Below are 17,926 nucleotides of genomic sequence, written 5' to 3' on the forward strand. Positions count from 1 at the left end.
CCAGTGCCCATGTGGCATCCCAGTGTGTGCAAGACAAGGGCTTTAGTCAATAGGCTATCGTGCCAGACCCCCATTTCCACTTTTGATGCAGCTTGCTAATGTGCATCTTGAAATGCAATGTGTGATGATGCATTAAGCAGTTGGGTCCCTGCTAGCTACCTTTAACAGACAGAGACCTGGATGGGGTTCAGGACTGCTGGCTAAAGCCCCATTCTGTCTCAGCTGTTGCTGGCGTTTGGGAAGTGAACCTGCAGACGGAAGATCTCTCTTTATCTCTTTCTAGTTTCTATCCCTTTCAAGCAAATTGAAAATGAATACACAAAAATAATTCAATAGAATGAACCAAACTTTGAAGCAGGAAACCAACTTTAAATAAATTGAAATATGACAAATGTCACTAAGGAGACTTTACTCCATTGTATTTGTTTGAACAAATACAATGCATTCATTGGTTTGCCTGTAAGGGACTGGGTACTAAAATGGTTCAAGCAGTTTTCGAGAATTCTTGATCTTACATGTTATTTCACTTCATATAATTCTCTCAAATTCAGAAGCTGAATTTTTAATCTCTCAGTATATGTTCTTTTTTTATAGTCACCTAGTCACTAATAGAAAGGGTTACTGGTATAAAAGAAAAACATTACTAAATTTTACAGGGCAAGCTTAACTACTAGTTATACATCTTTGATGTTTAGGTTTTTCAAAGGGGTGAGTGAGGGAAATTTAATGAATTTATATTCCATGAATACACCAGGAAGGTATTTAAATATAAAAAAATCCATTAAACTCAGATAACAATTCAAGATAAAGAAATATTTTGAAGCTAAAAGAGAGTTCTTGCATACTTGTGCAATTCTTTTTCCTGTCGTTGCAGTTCTGAGGATAACAAGACATTTTCCTTTTTTAGAGAATGGCATTCGGTTTCCAATACATTCCATTCCTTTCGCAACTTCTCTAGTTCACCTAAAATAGTTCCAAATCATACCTGTTAACAGCAGAGTATAACTTCCAAAATAATTCAAACGGTAATAGTATTTCAGAGAATATACTTTTCCCACTTAAATACTTTACATGGCTGTTCTTTGATTCTGGTTACTTTGCATCCATATCCAAGAAATTCTACTGGAGAAGTATTCTTTTCCACTTCATTTTTATTATGCAAATAATTTCAATATTACTCAATATTACTTAAATAACAGGAAATTACAAAAAAAAACCCAACTCTTTAGCTTGTAGAACCTGCAGATCTAAAGAAAACGCTTAAAACTCCAATATATACACTTTAGTGCTTTTATACAATTGATTGCTATCAGAGAGGAAAAGGCTGAACAATTCTTTCTCATGAGTGATGAAGTTACCGCTGTCCAGAGTTAAGAGCTTTCTATAAAAGAGCCCAATCACCTTGCAACCTTGTGGCTTCCTCTCTCTGTTGGTCCTCACACTGCTGACAGCGAAGCTGGAAACTGCTCTGCAGACTCGTGACTTCTTTCTCATACTCCGAGGCTGCTTTCCGCCATCGCTCAAGTTCGGCTCTCACCTTCTTAAGCTCTTCTTGCAAAGAAGCAATGTCAGTGTCCCGCTCAGAAGCAGCCTTTTCTGCTGCTTGATGAAGGAGCAAAACTTCATCCCGGGCACTAAGCAATTGATCTCTAGTACTTGTGATTTCACTGTCCTTCTCCTCCCGGAGATTCTCAATATCCATGTGTAATCTCTGCAGCTGGGCTACAAAAGTATATTACTTATCATTTTCTTAATATACAAGACTTAGAAATAAAAGAATAACACACGTGTAGCTATTATGCAGCCCAGTTGTCAACACTGTTGCTTTTGCTTAAACTGAATAAGCAAATCCATATTTGATGCAGAAAATGTCAAAATATAGGTTCCAAAAAGAAAAGTCAAAGTGATATTTATTTCCCCTCCCCAGAGAGAAAACTGTTGTTATAACATTTTGTTTGTATTCTTCTAGATTATTTCCTATGTTTTTATACATCGATAAAAATCAAACATTAAACAGGAAGGGATTATACTACATATATATTGTTCTCTTCCTATTAATTAGATACATTTTAAAAAGAATTTCTAAGATGTATTTGATAGACAGAGTTACAGAGAAAGAGGGAAAGACAGATATCTTCCATTCACTATTTCCGTCCCCAGATGTCCTCAGCATTCAGCACTGGGCCAGACAGAAGTCAGAGCCTCATTTCAGGTCTCCCACATTGTTGGCAGGGGCCCCAAACACTTGGGGCATCAATAGGGAGCTGGATCGGAAACGGAACCACTGAGAGCAGAACCAGCATCTCCATGGGATGCGGGTGTTGCAAGAGGTGATGTTACCAGCTATGCCACAGTACTGGCCCCCGATGAAAAATTTTCAGCAAAAGAATCACATTATAAATTATTTGACTACTCTTTCATTTTTGACATTTTAGGCTCTTTGGCTTTTAATTACCATACAAAATTTTGCTCATAATGCAATCCTGATTATTTTCTTGGGGTGAACAGACACAGAATTGCCTGGTTCAATAAGAAGCATTCGGTCTTTGATGTTCTTGTTCAGTTTTCTGTTCAAATGTTACTAACTGGCTCTTCTGATGACTTATCTAAAAATAAAACCCTCCTTCAAAACCACTTGAGCAAGACCCTTGGAGCATGCCCCACATCAGGGACCTGGGGCGGGTGGGAGACTGGGTGGGGCTTCTCCCTTAAAATCCCCTTTTACCTCAGATATATATAGGAAACAATATGGAAAAAAAAACCCTCCTGTTATTCCTGACCCTTTATTCTGCTTTCTAGTCTTTACTGGACATGAATTATATATTTACTTGCTTGTTGTGTGACCCAACGCAACCACTGTGACCATTTGGGGAGTTGAACCAGCTTGGCTTTCTCTATCTGTAACTATGCCTTTCAAACAAATCTTTTAAAAAATTATGTCAAAGTACATACTGTATATATGTACTGAAATGTTACACTGTAGTCAATAAATATGTATGACCATTAAGTAAAAAAACCAAAAACATTGGTTCAATTAATGGACTTATAATAAAAAAGTAATAAAACTCGCATATTTAAGATACAGATTTTAAAGACTGGTCTTGTGTTCTAATGGACCAAACTGGGAATAATGCACAAAATTTTGCTTGGTGAGAATCAGCATACTAGTATTGGTTTCCCAAGGAAGTTGGGAAAAAGTTCCAAGGGAGATTGATTAAAATAGTGAAGAAGATTTAGGCATGGAGAGAGGGAGTTTGCCACAGAGATAAGCATTTAATTAGATATCAGATCTTTTAAACGTGTAGGAAGGACTGAGAGTAACATACAAAAATTAGAAAAAGCGAAGATGATGACGGATTTGTTGATAAAGTCCTGAAACATGCATGCTAGCACTAGGGGCTACTCTATGATACCTTGGCAAGACAACTTTAAAGCAAGGCAACAGCATAATTCTTTAGGGAAAACTGCCGATTCTTAATATAGGATAGAAATATGGATACAAATCACATTTTCTAAGCTAGAGGATAATGATATAAAACAGGAAAGGCTAAAGAGTTTTCAACAGGGGCCCAGCATGGTAGCCTGGTGGTTTAAGTCCTCGCCTTGCACGCACTGGGATCCCATATGGGCACCAGTTGGTATCCTGGCTGCTCCATTTCCCTTCCAGCTCCCTGCTTGTGGCCTGGGAAAGCAGTAGAGGATGACCCAAAGCCTTAGGATCCTGTACCCACATCGGAGACCTGGAAGAAACTCTTGGCTCCTGGCTTCGAATTGGTTCATCTCCGGCCATTGTGGCTACTTGGGGAGCAAACCAGAGGATGGAAGATCTTTCTCTCTGTCTCTCCTTCTCTCTGTAAATCCGTCTTTCCAATAAAAATAAATAAATCCTAAAAAAAGTTTTCATATAAAACCTATACTCAACCTCAGAAATTCTAGTTTGATAAAGAGATTAAGAATTTTAAAGAATACAAATGGAATGCTGAAAAATCAAGAAAATAGGAGCCCAAAGATTGTTTTTTTTTTCTCTAGGATATTTCTGGATGAATATCATGGGCCTTATAAAACAACTCCATGTTTCTTCAGAATTATCATTATTTATCTATATAATATCCTCCCATCCTATCTCCAAAGCTAAAATTCTAAAATACAATTAGTTCCTTTTCTTACAACAAAGGCAAATGAATCTTGCTTGAGAATTTTAAAATCGCCTGGGAAGGGAATGTCACAAGGATGGTCCCCCAGGACTAGCAGCTGCACTTAAAGTCAACATATGACTGGCAGCACTTCTGGTCATTTTTGCAATGACTGCCAGAGGCAAGATGAAGAGATAACACAGTGCTGGGCATGGAAAGCAGACACTACCAGTGAAGGCAGCAAAGAGACCATTATTGATATCACATAGAGCATGTTTTTACTGCAAGGCCAAGGTTTTTGGAATTAGTTAAGCAACTCTCATTCAAACACCCTTTCTGTAGTAACTCACAGCATAACCCAGAAAGTGACACTCTTACCAAATACAGGCCATCATCCCAAATACACATCACCTGCTTTTCCCATTTCAAAGGTCTGATACTGCTGTATCATGGACTCTTCCCTTGTTATCTTCTTAAAAATAAAATATAATACGGGCTTGGCACGATAGTGTAATGGTTAAAGTCCTTGCCTTGCACATGCCGGGATCCCATATGGGTCCCAGTTCTAATCCTGACGGCCTCACTTCCCATGCAGCTCCCTGCTTGTGGCCTGGGAAAGCAGCCGAGGATGGCCCAAAGCCTTGGGAGCCTGTACCCCATGGAAGACCCGGAAGAGCTCCTGGCTCCTGGGTTTGGATTGGCTCAGCTCCAGCCATTGCGGCTGCTTGGGGAGTGAATCATCGGAGGAAAGATCTTCCTCTCTGTCTCTCTTCCTCTCTGTATATCCGCCTTTCCAATAAAAATAAATAAAATCTTTAAAAAATAAAACAGGAAAAAATATAATAAAAATAAAGTAAAATAAAATAAAGGCTCCACAAAGACCTGGTTACAATGTCAGGTTTTAGAGAAGTAAAGCTGTGAAAAACAGGGACCCCAGCCTGCTTACTCTTTGCTTCTTTTGAATCACTAAAAGCAGAGAATAAGGATCTTAAACATCCTTGGTATGTTTCATACCTTGAAGAACCTGTATCTGTTTGCTGGATTCCTCAACTTGACTTCGATAGGCTTTTCTTTCTTCTTCCAAAAGAGCTAAACACAAAAACACATTATATCTAATTATAGGAAGTATTCAGAATTGAGCAGCTAGCAGTTCCTATGAAATTCTTTCCAGATTACTGAAATAAACAAAAATTACACAGTAAGTATCATCAGTATTAGCAGTTAGATAGTTTAGATTTTAGGAACATAAAACAGTGGTAAGTAACAATTTAACCAACTGAGTAGACATGTACCTCTAAAATACTATGTGCTATTCCCCACATGAAAAAAATTCTTGATAATTGCTAATCAGTGTTTTGAGCCTGAATTTTTAAAAGCCAGATTTAAATGACTCATGTTTACTGCCAACCCAAAGCACTAAATAATTGCTGATGAGTGAAATTCATTTTTTTCTTGGGATTAACTATATTAAAGGGTTCAAGTTAAATGACTACCAGTTCCAATTTCTTCAAGAAACAGGAAAGGAAGAACTAGTAACGGAAGTCCCTGTTCCCACCTAGTAGGTTAAATTTTCTTCCTGATCAAGAAGGTCATCTTAGAAAACAGCAGGATTTTATGGACTGTTCATCTTCCCCCATTTTAAGACTCTCCAAAAATACTGACTGACTGCCACCAGGTAATTACTACCATTGATAGGGAAATGTAAGTTCTGGTGAATATCACAAACTACTGGTTTATGACAGCAAAGGTAAGGGAGCTATTAGAAAGTAAAGTAGCTGGGATGTTGGCAGATGTTGCCCTTTAATTTTGCCTGCTTTCTTTCATTTATTGATGAACATATTTGCAAAAATCAGATGGAATACATATTTCCCTTGTAAACTATCTTGTAAAGCAGCTACCACTAGGTACAACTAGCATATTCTCTGGATTCCAAGTTTGGGTCCATCCAATTCTACCATGTTGCTTCCACATATTCCTTAAAGAATCAAAGCAATCTTGATCTCACCTTGAAGTTCAAAGCATTTTTGTTTACTTGCTCTAGCTAGCTCCTGGGCTTCGATCAATTCCTTGCGAAGATGCTGTATTTCTTGTTTTGCCTCAATTTCTGACTGTGCACCTTGCAAGTCATCTGACAAAAACATGTTTATTTTAGAAGCAAGATTTAGTGTCACACTATAATCTTTACAACAAAAGAATGTCAATCTCTTTTGTGTTGAGACATGCATAACCAAGATAGCACAATAAAAGTTAAATAAAATCTAGAAGCAAATTATAGTAAGTATTTTTAGTCATTTTATCCTGGAGAAAGAACACAGTTAAAAATACATATTAGTAACTCATGATAATGATATTATAGCAGACATTTACATGTTAAATTACATATTAAATTAACGTAGAGTATAATAACACTTGAAATTCATTGAAATGGGCATAATGTAATTCTTATCAATTTTTAAATTTCTTGATAACAAGTCAGGAAACCTTCACTTGAAACTGGAAATGGAAAAGTGAAAACTTGCCTTCAAGGAAAAACATTTAGCAGTTAACTCAGTTGTAAAACATAAAGTGAAAGGTAGGCCCTGTTGTGCCCACTTTCATCACCATTTCCCACACACACACACCGACTCACACATACCCAAAAAAACAGTTTCGGACTTACAAAATAATGCAACCCAGATTTTACCTAACAATTTAAACCTATCATTATATCTCAACATGGGTCCTCCTCTAAACTTTTTCTTGCATATATATCGCTCATCCTTTCTTGTACACTTTGTATTTCAGTTCTATATCAAATTTCCCAGCTCAAAATTTCTTAAAAAGTGTCCTAAGAATCTGCAATATTTATTAGATGAAGAAGAAGGCTGTAAAATGAAGAGATTTACAACTGTAACAAGTAAATAAATAATTCTTTTAGTAAAATTATGATTTTCTTACCTTAACTACTAGCAATAGTAAGTTCCTATCAGACATGAGAGCCAACAAAAATAACAGCTACATTTCATGTTCATTTCAGTACATTTCACCATATACTATTTTACCCTTCACAATATTAACTGATTCAAATTATTTTACAACTTAAATAATTTTATTTGAAGCACAGAACACCGATTATCAACTTCAAATTTTACTTGCTGTTACTTTACAGAACCTATCTTAATTTCTTAAGTGAAACTTAACAGCTTACATACTACATAAAACAGAATTTGTGACAAAGGGCAAATCTGATGCCTTGGTTTCACAACAACATGCGAAAGTACCTTTTAATAGGGACACTTTAGCAAGAGGTTCATTTAGGTCTTGTTCATCCATCTGGGCGTCTAATGAAGGGAAGAAGACAAGTACAGTCAATACTCAGATACATCAGCAAGCTATCATTACAAAAAGAAATAATTAGAACTTACATAGGTATTACATTTAGATAGTTGAAAGTGGTTTTAGCAAAATATCCTAAATTCAAGGGAGTGACCTGATAAAAAAACAAGCACTGCTTTTCTTGTCAAAATAAAAACTTAGAGATCTCTACTTACATTAAATTCTATACTTAAACTGCCAATAGCAAATACAACCACAGGCTGTAAAGCATCAGGCTACATGAACTTACCTGTAGTGTCGTCACTGCTTTTTTCCTTGCTCGGACTCAGAGTATCGGATAAATCAGATTCCTTTGCTCTTGACTGGTTTTCTACAAAGAAAAGAATAAAAGTAAAATCTCAAGATAACAAATATCTGGAAATGCTTCAGAGAACGAATGCTCATAATCCACTGGTATGCAAAATACTTTAAAGAATCAGTGAGGATGATTAAATCTCTTACTTCTTCAGCACCCTAGTCCAAGATGGAATGTGGGTTAATACATGCAGCTCAGGTTAAATCACCATGTGGCTCATGTCTGCTGCTCAGAGGGCTGGGGCTTTTGTTCAAGGCTATCTATTTGCCAACTGGAAACAAAAATGAAGCAAGCTTTGCTAAAGTTCAGGGAACCGCAACAAATATAGCAAAATTCCCAGGACAATGTGGACATTGTATGAGGATGATGAAAGCAAAAGACTCTTTTATATGAAAAACACTAGCTAAGAGGTTGTCCTAGCAACATCTACACTCATAATAAAACTCTTTATAACTAAAAACAAAACAAAACAAAACAAAACAAAAAAAACCCAAAAATCACAACTATTGATACAAAAGCATAATTTAAAATGGGAAACTATTTCATGATCCAGTCTGTTAATCTGTGTCTTTTGATTGGTGAGTTTAGGCCATTTGTGTTTAGAGATAATATTGAGAGAAATTGATTTTGGGCTGCCATAAGTGCGTGTAAGTGTGCAAGTGTGTATTTGTGACTATTAGAATCTCTGCCTGGTTGACTATCCTCTTATGGATTTTAGTGGGGGGGGGGTCTTCCCATTTGCCATCTTTGATTTTGGTTTTCATTTTTTCTCTGTGGGGTTAGCACCTTCCTGAGGAGGTTGTCTAGAGCTGGTTTCGTGCTGGTGTATTCTTCTAGTTTCTCTTTGCTGTTGAAATATTTAATTTCATTCTCAAATACAAATGAGAGTTTTGCCGGGTACATTATTCTCGGTTGGCAGTTGTTTTGTTTCAGGATTTGAAAGGTTTTACCCCACTCTCTTCTTGCCTGGAGTGTTTCTTCTGAGAGATCTGCTGTGATTCTGATTTGCCTTCCTCTGAAAGTAATCTTGTCCTTTTTTCTTACTTGTGTTAGAATTGTTTCCTTGTATTCGCTTGAAGGCAGTTTGAGGACCGCATGTCTGGGTGAGGATTGCTTTGGATCGAATCTATTGGGGGTTCTCTGACCTTCCTGGATTTGTGCTGGATTTATATTTCCGGTATTCTGGAAGTTTTCCTGTATTATCTCATACTCAATACTATAACTATTAGTTACACAACGAAGTTAATTGTTGCTGAGGGTACGTTGGAGCCTTTAATTGATCGGGTTGATAATCTGATGGTTCTGCCCTCGGACCGGACAGGGTCTCCCCAGGAAGCTGAGGAACTAGATTGGACTATAAGATGTTGGACTCTATGTTTAATTTATGCTTGCAAAGAGAGAATCTCAACTGTACTTGATCAGTGGATATGCAACAAGGTGGAATATTCCACATGGGGAGAGGGCGGGGGGGAGGGCGGGGGGGAGGGGTGGGGTGATTCCCAGTTCCAATGAAACTGTATCATAATACAATGTAATCAATGAATAAAAAAAAAGAAAAAAAAAAAGAAAATGGGAAACTAAGAATATTTTATTTCTAAAAAAAGAATTCAAAAGTCCATAGAAAATGCATATCATGAAAAACTATGTATGATTTTCATGATTTTTGGGACACAAAATAGACTTATTTTTAACTTCCCTTTTCTATGAGCTTAAAAGATACATATACGTTTATTTCAAAGAGAGACAGACAAATCTTCCATCTGCTGATTCACTTCTCTAAATGCCAGCAAGTCAGGTCGGTCCAGACTGATGCCAGGAGCCAGGGGTTCAATCCCTAGCGGGTGTGGTAGGAACCCAATCACTTGAACCACAATTTTCTGTCTCCTAGGACACACCTTAGTAAGAAGTTGGAGGAAGACGCAGAGCTGGGACTAAAAGCCCAGTACTCTACTATGGGAAGTGGGTATCTCAAGCAGGGACTTAACTGCTGTGTCACATGACTGACCCTTGATGAACTTTTTCAAGTATATTAGTACAGCTACAGCAAAAAGCTCAAAAAAAGTTTGAGAAAAAATGGAATTTAAGCTTTTTTCTGACAAAAGTTTTGAAACCCATTCGGCTTTTTTTAGAATACAGGTTTTTCATGAACTTTCTGAAGAGCCCTTGTATATTTGAATACACTGGGAATAAACTGAATATTTGTTCATGTATTTGAAAGACAAGATGAGAGAGGAGAGGCAGAGAGGACAGGGATCACAGATCTTCCACCGGCTGGATCACTTTCCAGATGGTGGTTGGCAATGGCCAGTGTCTGTCCAGGCCAAAGCCAGAAACCAAGTGCTTCATTCAGGTCTCCCTTGTGGGTGAGCTAAATTAGGCTATCTGCTGTTTTCCCTGGCCATTTGCAGGGTGCTGGATCAGAAGTGGGATAGCTAGGACTCAAACTAGAGCCCATATTGGTTGAATTTGCTTTTCCCTGACATTGAAAGTGATTTTCTCTTGTGTGGCTTACACATTCTATAAAGTACTTTTCTTTTCTTTCTTTTTTTTAAAGATATATTTCTAATCCTTGCCTTGCATGTGCCAGGATCCCATATGGGCGCCGGTTCATCTCCTGATTGCTCCATCTGCCATCCAGCTCCCTGCTTGTGACCTGGGAAAGCAGTTGAGGACGGCCCAAAGCCTTGGGACCCTTGCACCCACCCATGTGAGAGACCCAGAAGAAGCTCTGGATCCTGGCTTCAGATCAGTTCAGCTCCAGCTGTTGCAGTCACTTGGGGAATGAACCAGAGGATGGAAGTTCTTTCTGTTTCTCCTTCTCTCTGTAAATCTGCCTCTCCAATTGACAATAAAAATTTTAAAAGATTTATCTATTTTCTGTTGGAAAGGCAGATTTACAGAGAGGAGAGACAAAAAGATCTTCTACCTGCTAGTTATTCCCCAAATAGCTGCAATAGCCAGAGCTGAGCTCTTCCAAAGCCAGGAGTCACAGGCTTCTTTCGGTTCTCCTATGCAACTGCAGGTTCCCAAGGCTTTGGGTCGTAAGCAGGGAGCTGGATGGGAAATGGAGCAGCCAGGATACAACCACTACAATATGGGACGTACTGTAATATGGGATATGCTTATAGGCTGAGGATTAGCCAATTAAGCTATCACGCTGGCCCCTCTGTAAGACAGTTTAAGCTCCTTTATCTCCAGGAAGTCTTCATTTTTCTAGTATGTTGTTCCTTTTTATTACATCTTCTCTATTTTCTTAGAAATTACTCATGTTCTATTTATACCATTCTGTGTGTGCGTATATTTATTTCCTTTAGCAGATTATAGTCACAAAGCATATGTTTTAAAAATAATGTTATCTATTTGAACATATTTGTAGCAATATGAAATAAAAATTTAAATTATGCACACCCACTTCTAAGTTCCTGTCCCAAGGAAATAGTAGTTGATGTACTGTATAATATATAAAGACGTTCATTGCAGAATTGCTCATGAAGGAGAACATTAAATGTATTATGGAATAGAAAATATTATGTACATTTTATTAATATAGTTATTACTAATAGATAACAATTGAAGAGCAGTATATATAATATAATCTGAAGTAGACTGAAAATAGATGCTCCCCCCCTTTTTTTTACTACATTTACTTACTCAAGTTCTGGGAAGACCTATAACAGGGCTCTCGTGGTTATTTCTGGCGGTGGGGACATTTCAGACATTTACTTTCTGATTTCAAATAGTCATCTTGTTGCCAAGCAACAGGCCTGCCCTACCTCTGTGTTATCCTTAGAAAAACGCCAGACTGTAAACCTTCTGAGAAAGGGAAGGTTTATTATAAGCTTGCAATGTAACCAAGGAACAAAATCAAAACCAAACCCATCTCCCTATTCAGACAGCTGTTTGAGATTTATACAGTTAGGGTAAATGGGGCATAACTGGGTGAAAACAAGTGATGGAAAAAAGCAGACACAGAGAAAAGGGGTGTGGAAAGACCTTTGTGCATGCACAGTAACATGTTTAAGATGGCTTCTGAAAAATCATCAGTGTTATTTGACACCATAATGAACCATGAGGTAACCTCCAATCTGAATTGTTCCCTGAAGATTCCAGTCATAATGTTAGCTGTTGATGGTTCTGTCTAGTTTTATCAGGGAGCCTAAAAAGACATTTCAGCAGATACTTAGCAATGATAACTGCTATGAGACAGCAAGTAGCTGCAGGCAGGCAACTGACTATTATCGGCTATTAGCATTTTAGGTATTCAAGGAAGGCTTGTTGATAAGGGGAGATGGGTCCTTTAATGTCAATAGTTTCAATGTGGGTACACTGTAAAAAATTTTTTTTGGAGTATGTACAGTTTTATAATCAATGACATGTAAAATCATTACTGTCATAACCCAATAAAGTATTAAAATATAACCTAAGGCTACTTCATGTAAGAACATTTTTAAATCTGTGGGTTAATTCTGAAACAAATGATGAATTACAAGAAGTCTTTTGTTTTTTTTCTGGTTGCCATTTGTAGTAGAGGTCAGCTTCTGAGTGACAGGGAGCTTAGATTAGAAGTGAAGTCACCAACCACAGAGGCCCCAGGAATCTAATCTGGAACCTCTGCTGCATTCATACTGTGGTACAGTCAGACATTTCTGAATGTTCCAGTTATAATCACAAAGTTACTATCTCAAGTAAAACAGGCCAACACATCTAACCTCTATATATGGATAGAAAAGCAACCACTTTGTAAGAACAGAAAAGGAAACAGGAAAGAGACTCTTCTCAGATTTTAGTATTTTTGGCAATTTTATGGTCAAGATATCAAAGTAAAGCAATAGCAGGGTATTTTCAGAAGCATTCCTCTGGCTTAGAAGTAAACTTTTATTCTATATTTAGAGTACTGGCTGGGAAGGTGGAATTGCCTCAAAAGGTGGGATGTCCAATCTTCCATCAAGATCTTACCAGGATGTATATTGCATGAGAGCAGAAGTTTGCATTTATTTCATTAACTGCTACATTCCCAATGTATAGAACAGTGTTCAAAAAAGACTGAAAAAGACTTAAGGGACCATATCTACTTTTGAGTAAAACGGCAAGCTTTTAAGTCAACTCAAGATCTATCATTGTTGATTCCTGATAATATAGTGATTACTTGGAGGTAAACTAACTCCATTTAAGAATGAAACATGGAAGAGTGTCCATGTCTTTTCAAAACTTCTATTTTGGAGAAAGCATTTGGCCTAAGAGCTAAGATGCTGGTTAACACACATATGTCTCTCATTAGAGAACCAGGGTTTGATCATTGGTTTTAGCCCCTGACTCCAGTTTCCTGTCAATGCAGACACTAGGTGGTAGTGGCGATGGCTCAGCTGCTTTCCTGTCACCCACATTACAGATCTGGATTTGGTCCCACCCAGTCCCATCTGCTGTGAACATTTGGGGAGTGAACGAGCAGACAGTAGTTCTGTGTGTCTGCCTCTCACATAAACAGAAGTTTTTAAAAAGCTAACCTATTCTTCACTTATGAAGCAGTTTTTAACTTTCTAGTATTAAGCAGTCATTGCTGGGGTAAGCATATGGCATATTCATTAAGCTACTGTTTGGGAGAGAACCATATCAGAATGGCAAGGTGTAGGTCCTGGCTCCACTCCCAGTTCAGACTTCCTGCACATTGCAGCAAGCAGCAGATGACGGCTCCTTGCCACCCTCATGAGAGACCCAAAACGAGTTCTTGGTTCCCAGCTTTGACCTGACACAGCAGTCCCAGCTGTTATGAGCACAGGAGGAGTGTAGCAGAAGACGGGAGATTTGCGTCTCTGCCTTTTACAAGGAAAAATAAAACAAAAAAAGACAAGCATTTGGTGTGGTGGTTAAGTTGCTGCTTAGCATGTAGGCATCCTTTGAGGCCTGGCTCCTCCTTCAATCCAGTTTTCTGCAGATCTATATCCCAAGAAGCAGCAGATAATGGTTCAAGTATCTGTACCCCATCTACCCATGGGAGAGACCCAAACTAAGTTTCAGCCTTCTGATTTTGACTTGGCTCAGCCTGGTTGCAGTTTTTTGGGGGAGTGAACCAGCAGAGGGAATATCTCTTTTCTGCTTTTCAATTAAGTAGATACATTTTTTTCCTTGTTATCTAGGTTTGATTTATTTTTATTTAAAGGCAGATCATATTTACGGAGAGGAGAAGTAGAAAGATCTTCCATCTGCTGGTTTCCTTCCTATATGGGCGCCAGCTCATGGCCCAGCTGCTCCACTTCCCACCCAGCTCCATGCTTGTGGCCTGGGGAAGCAGTAGAGGATGGGCCAAAGCCTTGGGCCCCTGTATCCATGTGGGAGACCCAGAGGAAGCTCCTGACCCCTGACTTTGGATCAGCTCAGTTTTGACCATTGTGGTCACATGAAGAGTGGAAGAACTTTCTCTCTGTCTCTATGTAAAATCTTCCCTTCCAATAAAAAGCAAACAAACCTTAAAAAACAAAACAAAACAAAAAAACAGGAGCAAGGGCTAGCACAATGGCTCAACTGGCTAATCCTTTACCTTCAAGCACCTTTTTACATATGGGTGCCAATTCATGTCCCCGTTGCCCCACTTCCCGTCCAGCTCCTTGTTCATAGCTAAGAAAGCAGCAGAGGACAGCCTAAAGCTTTGGGATACTGCATTTGTGTGGCAGACCTGGAAGAAGCTCTTGACTCCTATTTTTAGATCAGCTTGGCTCTGGCTGCTGCAGCCATTGGGAAATGAATCAGAGGATGGAAGACCTTTCTATCTCTTTCTCTCCTCCTCCCTGTAAACCTGTCTTTCCAATAATAAATAAATAAATCTTAAAACAAAAAGCAATCCATAAACCCAGAAGCAGAATTGCTGGGAAAAAACTATACTCTTTCTATACACAATGATAATCAGGTTTTAAAAGGAGGTTAGCAATACTGCACAAAAATGTTTCAATAGTGACACTAACATAATTTTGAACACATATTCTCATTCACTATGCACCAAGCAAAAGCACTAAGGTGCCAAGATACTTCTCCTTAACTGATTTGAGAAATTTTTCTCCTTAACTCTACTTGCACTTCAAAATGCTGGCTACTCAATCACCTAATCTGAATAAGTACTTAGGTGATGAAGTAAAAGCTATTTTAAAGTGTGTTCTCATCTAACTTTAATAAGATGCAATAAATTGCCATTGGTACTAAAAATAGTTCACTGTTCTGAAACTCAATGCCTGTTTGCCAGAACAATATTAGTGATGCATATTCTATGCATTCTTTCCCCAAATATGGCATCTGCTGTGCACAAACTTTACAATGGAATCCCCCAGATATTTATGATAATACCACCTTGTAAATGTTAAAAAAAAAAAAAACAAATAAATCCACTTACTTTAACAAAACAGAATATACTGAAATTGAGCATTCCAATCTTTTATTACTCATTTTAACTGATGAAAAAGACTATAAGTCTAGTTTTAATTTTTACACTCTGATGAAAATTCCACTGTGACAACGAGCATATCTGCAAATTTATTTGCTTAAAAGCCATGTTTTAAAATTCACTTTTCATCTTCTTTCTTCTTCTCTAGGTCTGACAATTCTAACAGATTAACATAATAAACTACTTTCCATTATAAATATGATTCTATACTCCAAAAGCTAATCACTTCTCTTTAATATACTGGCATGACAAACTAGTATTTTTTGACGTTTTTGTATTTTTATTCTAAAACTAATAAATATTAAATGTCATTTGTACTTTAAAGGTATAATACCCTCAAAGAAGTAATTCCAAGAATGTTTTACTTTAACTGTATTATAAAAAATTTGCTATGTGTTTGATTAGAATCCTGTGACCAAAGACGAAAATAAGACTAGAAATCAGATCACAAAAATCTTAAATATACATAGAAAGTTATATTAGGAATTAACTTTCAAAAACAATACTTAGAGGCCCATCTTAGAAGCAACTTCCAAGATATCTGTCTTAAAAACCAAGCTTTACTAATGTCTGATACTCTTAGAGAACCGCCATTTCGGCAGCAGTAAGACATAATCGGATGGTTAAAATACAATGACCTTGAAAACGTATACATCATGATCCAAAAGAGCTATCAAAAGCAGTAAGGAAAAACAGAATACAAACCTTTTGCAAGCTTTGTTTCTTCTACCACTTTGGTTAGATGCCCCTCGACGATCAGCTTCTCTGCCAAAGAAAATAAACGTTAGTATCCCAGCCCAAAGGGAGCAGCATTTCCCCGAGGCCGGCAGTGTAACACATTCCATGACCAAATTTAAAGATGATAACATTACTCCTATGACCAAGCTTGAACAAAAACTTGAACCTGGAAGGGAAACTAAGAGAACTCTAAACTGTGATAGAGCAATAACGTTAATACAGAAAACGCAGGGTAGGCAGATAACTTTCTTTTTATTTTTACTAGATTTCTTATTTTAAAAGCCCTGACCCTTTTACAAAGGACTTGGAAAACACAGCGCCATCCTCTTTTAGTCAAAGGCAGCAAGTTGAAATAAAGCAATTCTAAGAAGGTATCTTATCTAAGTTAAGAAGCACAACAACTATGTTACACTAATAGTTTGCCTTTCCATGCTGACAAAATTCAGCAGAGATCCTTACTGTATAACATATTTCAGGAAATGGAATAATTTTAGAAATTAAATGATTCATTTTCCTATAAATATATTAAGTAGTATACAGCACTGCTTGCTCCTGTCTTCTTAAAAACAAAAAGACAAAGCAATACACTTAATTTTAAGACATTTTTTTTTATACTTCAATAGCAGAATGATGGACTTAATGACTATTTTGAATATTATTACTGTAATAATATAGGGGAAATCTGCAGGGCGGGGGGGGGAGCCGGGAGGAAGAAATTTGACAGGATAGAAAGGGAAAATGCCAGAGCCTATGGAACTATATAATAAAAGAAATTTTAAGAAGGCATATTACTTCTACCAGATGTATAATGTAAGCTGTCCTTCCTGTTCTTTGACTTATTTTATTTTATTCCTGAAATTCACTTCATATAAACAACAATTTTTAGCCATTTTTCTGGCATTTACATTTCTATTTTTTAATATACTATCTTAAAATTTTCTATTAAGCTTTAATATTCTGTCATCTGCAAAAGCTACACTTTATAAATCTCTATTAATATTTACATTGACTTTTATATATCTGAGTCATATGCTATGATTTTCTTTTCCATTCTTTTACATTAAGTATTTTTGTATCTTATATTGTCTTTTTTGTTTGTTTGTACTATGTTTTTGTATATCAAGCACAGCCCAAGTTCTTTTAAAAAAATGACTTATTTTTTATTGGAAAGGCAGATGTACAGAGAGAAAGATCTGTCTGCTGGTTCATCCCCCAAATGGCCACAATGGCTGGAGCTGAGTTGATCTGAACCAGGAACCAGGAGCTTCTTCCGGGTCTCCCACATGGATGCAGGGTTCCAAGGCTTTGAGCCATCCTCAACTGCTTCCCCAGGCCACAAGTAGAGAGCTGGGAAGTGGAGCAGCTGGGACATGAACCGGTGGCCATGTGGGATCCTGGCACTTGCAAGGCATGGATTTAGCTACTGAGCCATCACACTGGGTCCCAGCCCAAGTTCTCATAGAACATAAAACATTCAATATTGTCAAAAATACTAAACAGTCTAGGACTCCCTTCCCATAGTTCTTTGATATTGCTCTATCTTCTTGATCTATCTCTATCTGGGTGGTCCCCTGTGCAAATGTCTTTGTCTCTAGATTTTAAATCATCCTCTTCTATTTTATTCCCTGATTTTCTTCTATTACATCCTCTAATAACTTCCTAAAAGGGATGATAAAAAGTTAGTGCTTTGAGGACTGGCACTAGTCATAGCTCACAGGTTAAGCCACTACTTGTTATGCTGGTATCCCATAGCAGACTGTCGGTTTGATTTCTGGCTGCTCAGATTCCTGCTGTTGCACCTGAGAAGGCAGAAGAAGATGGTTCTAATGGTTGGGTCCTTGCCATCCCTGTGAGACAGCAGCATGTCAGTCTTGGCTCCTGGTTTCAGCCTGATCCTGGCCCTGGACACTGTAGCCATTTGGGGAGTGAACAGGAGTATGGAAGAGCAATTATTCC

The 17,926-nt window shown here is 37.7% G+C and overlaps 1 protein-coding gene across 31 annotated transcripts in view; it reads right to left on the reverse strand.

Moving 5' to 3' along the window:
- SLMAP (sarcolemma associated protein) overlaps nt 1-17,926 on the reverse strand; it is a 124,979-nt gene that overhangs the window by 11,495 nt on the left and 95,558 nt on the right. For 21 of the 31 annotated variants that reach the window (XM_012925959.2, XM_058679108.1, XM_004581565.3 and 18 more), the window contains 7 exons: nt 15,938-15,997; nt 7,738-7,818; nt 7,394-7,453; nt 6,139-6,261; nt 5,148-5,222; nt 1,402-1,722; nt 846-963 (listed from right to left, as the gene is read on the reverse strand). In XM_012925959.2, coding sequence (XP_012781413.1) covers nt 846-963; nt 1,402-1,722; nt 5,148-5,222; nt 6,139-6,261; nt 7,394-7,453; nt 7,738-7,818; nt 15,938-15,997 — 838 coding nt within the window. The remainder of the gene's footprint in view (nt 1-845; nt 964-1,401; nt 1,723-5,147; nt 5,223-6,138; nt 6,262-7,393; nt 7,454-7,737; nt 7,819-15,937; nt 15,998-17,926) is intronic. The other 10 variants (XM_036497560.2, XM_036497559.2, XM_058679112.1 and 7 more) reach the window with 1 other exon arrangement.

Source organism: Ochotona princeps, chromosome 21, assembly GCF_030435755.1.
Source record: "Ochotona princeps isolate mOchPri1 chromosome 21, mOchPri1.hap1, whole genome shotgun sequence".
Taxonomy (NCBI): Eukaryota; Metazoa; Chordata; class Mammalia; order Lagomorpha; family Ochotonidae; genus Ochotona; species Ochotona princeps.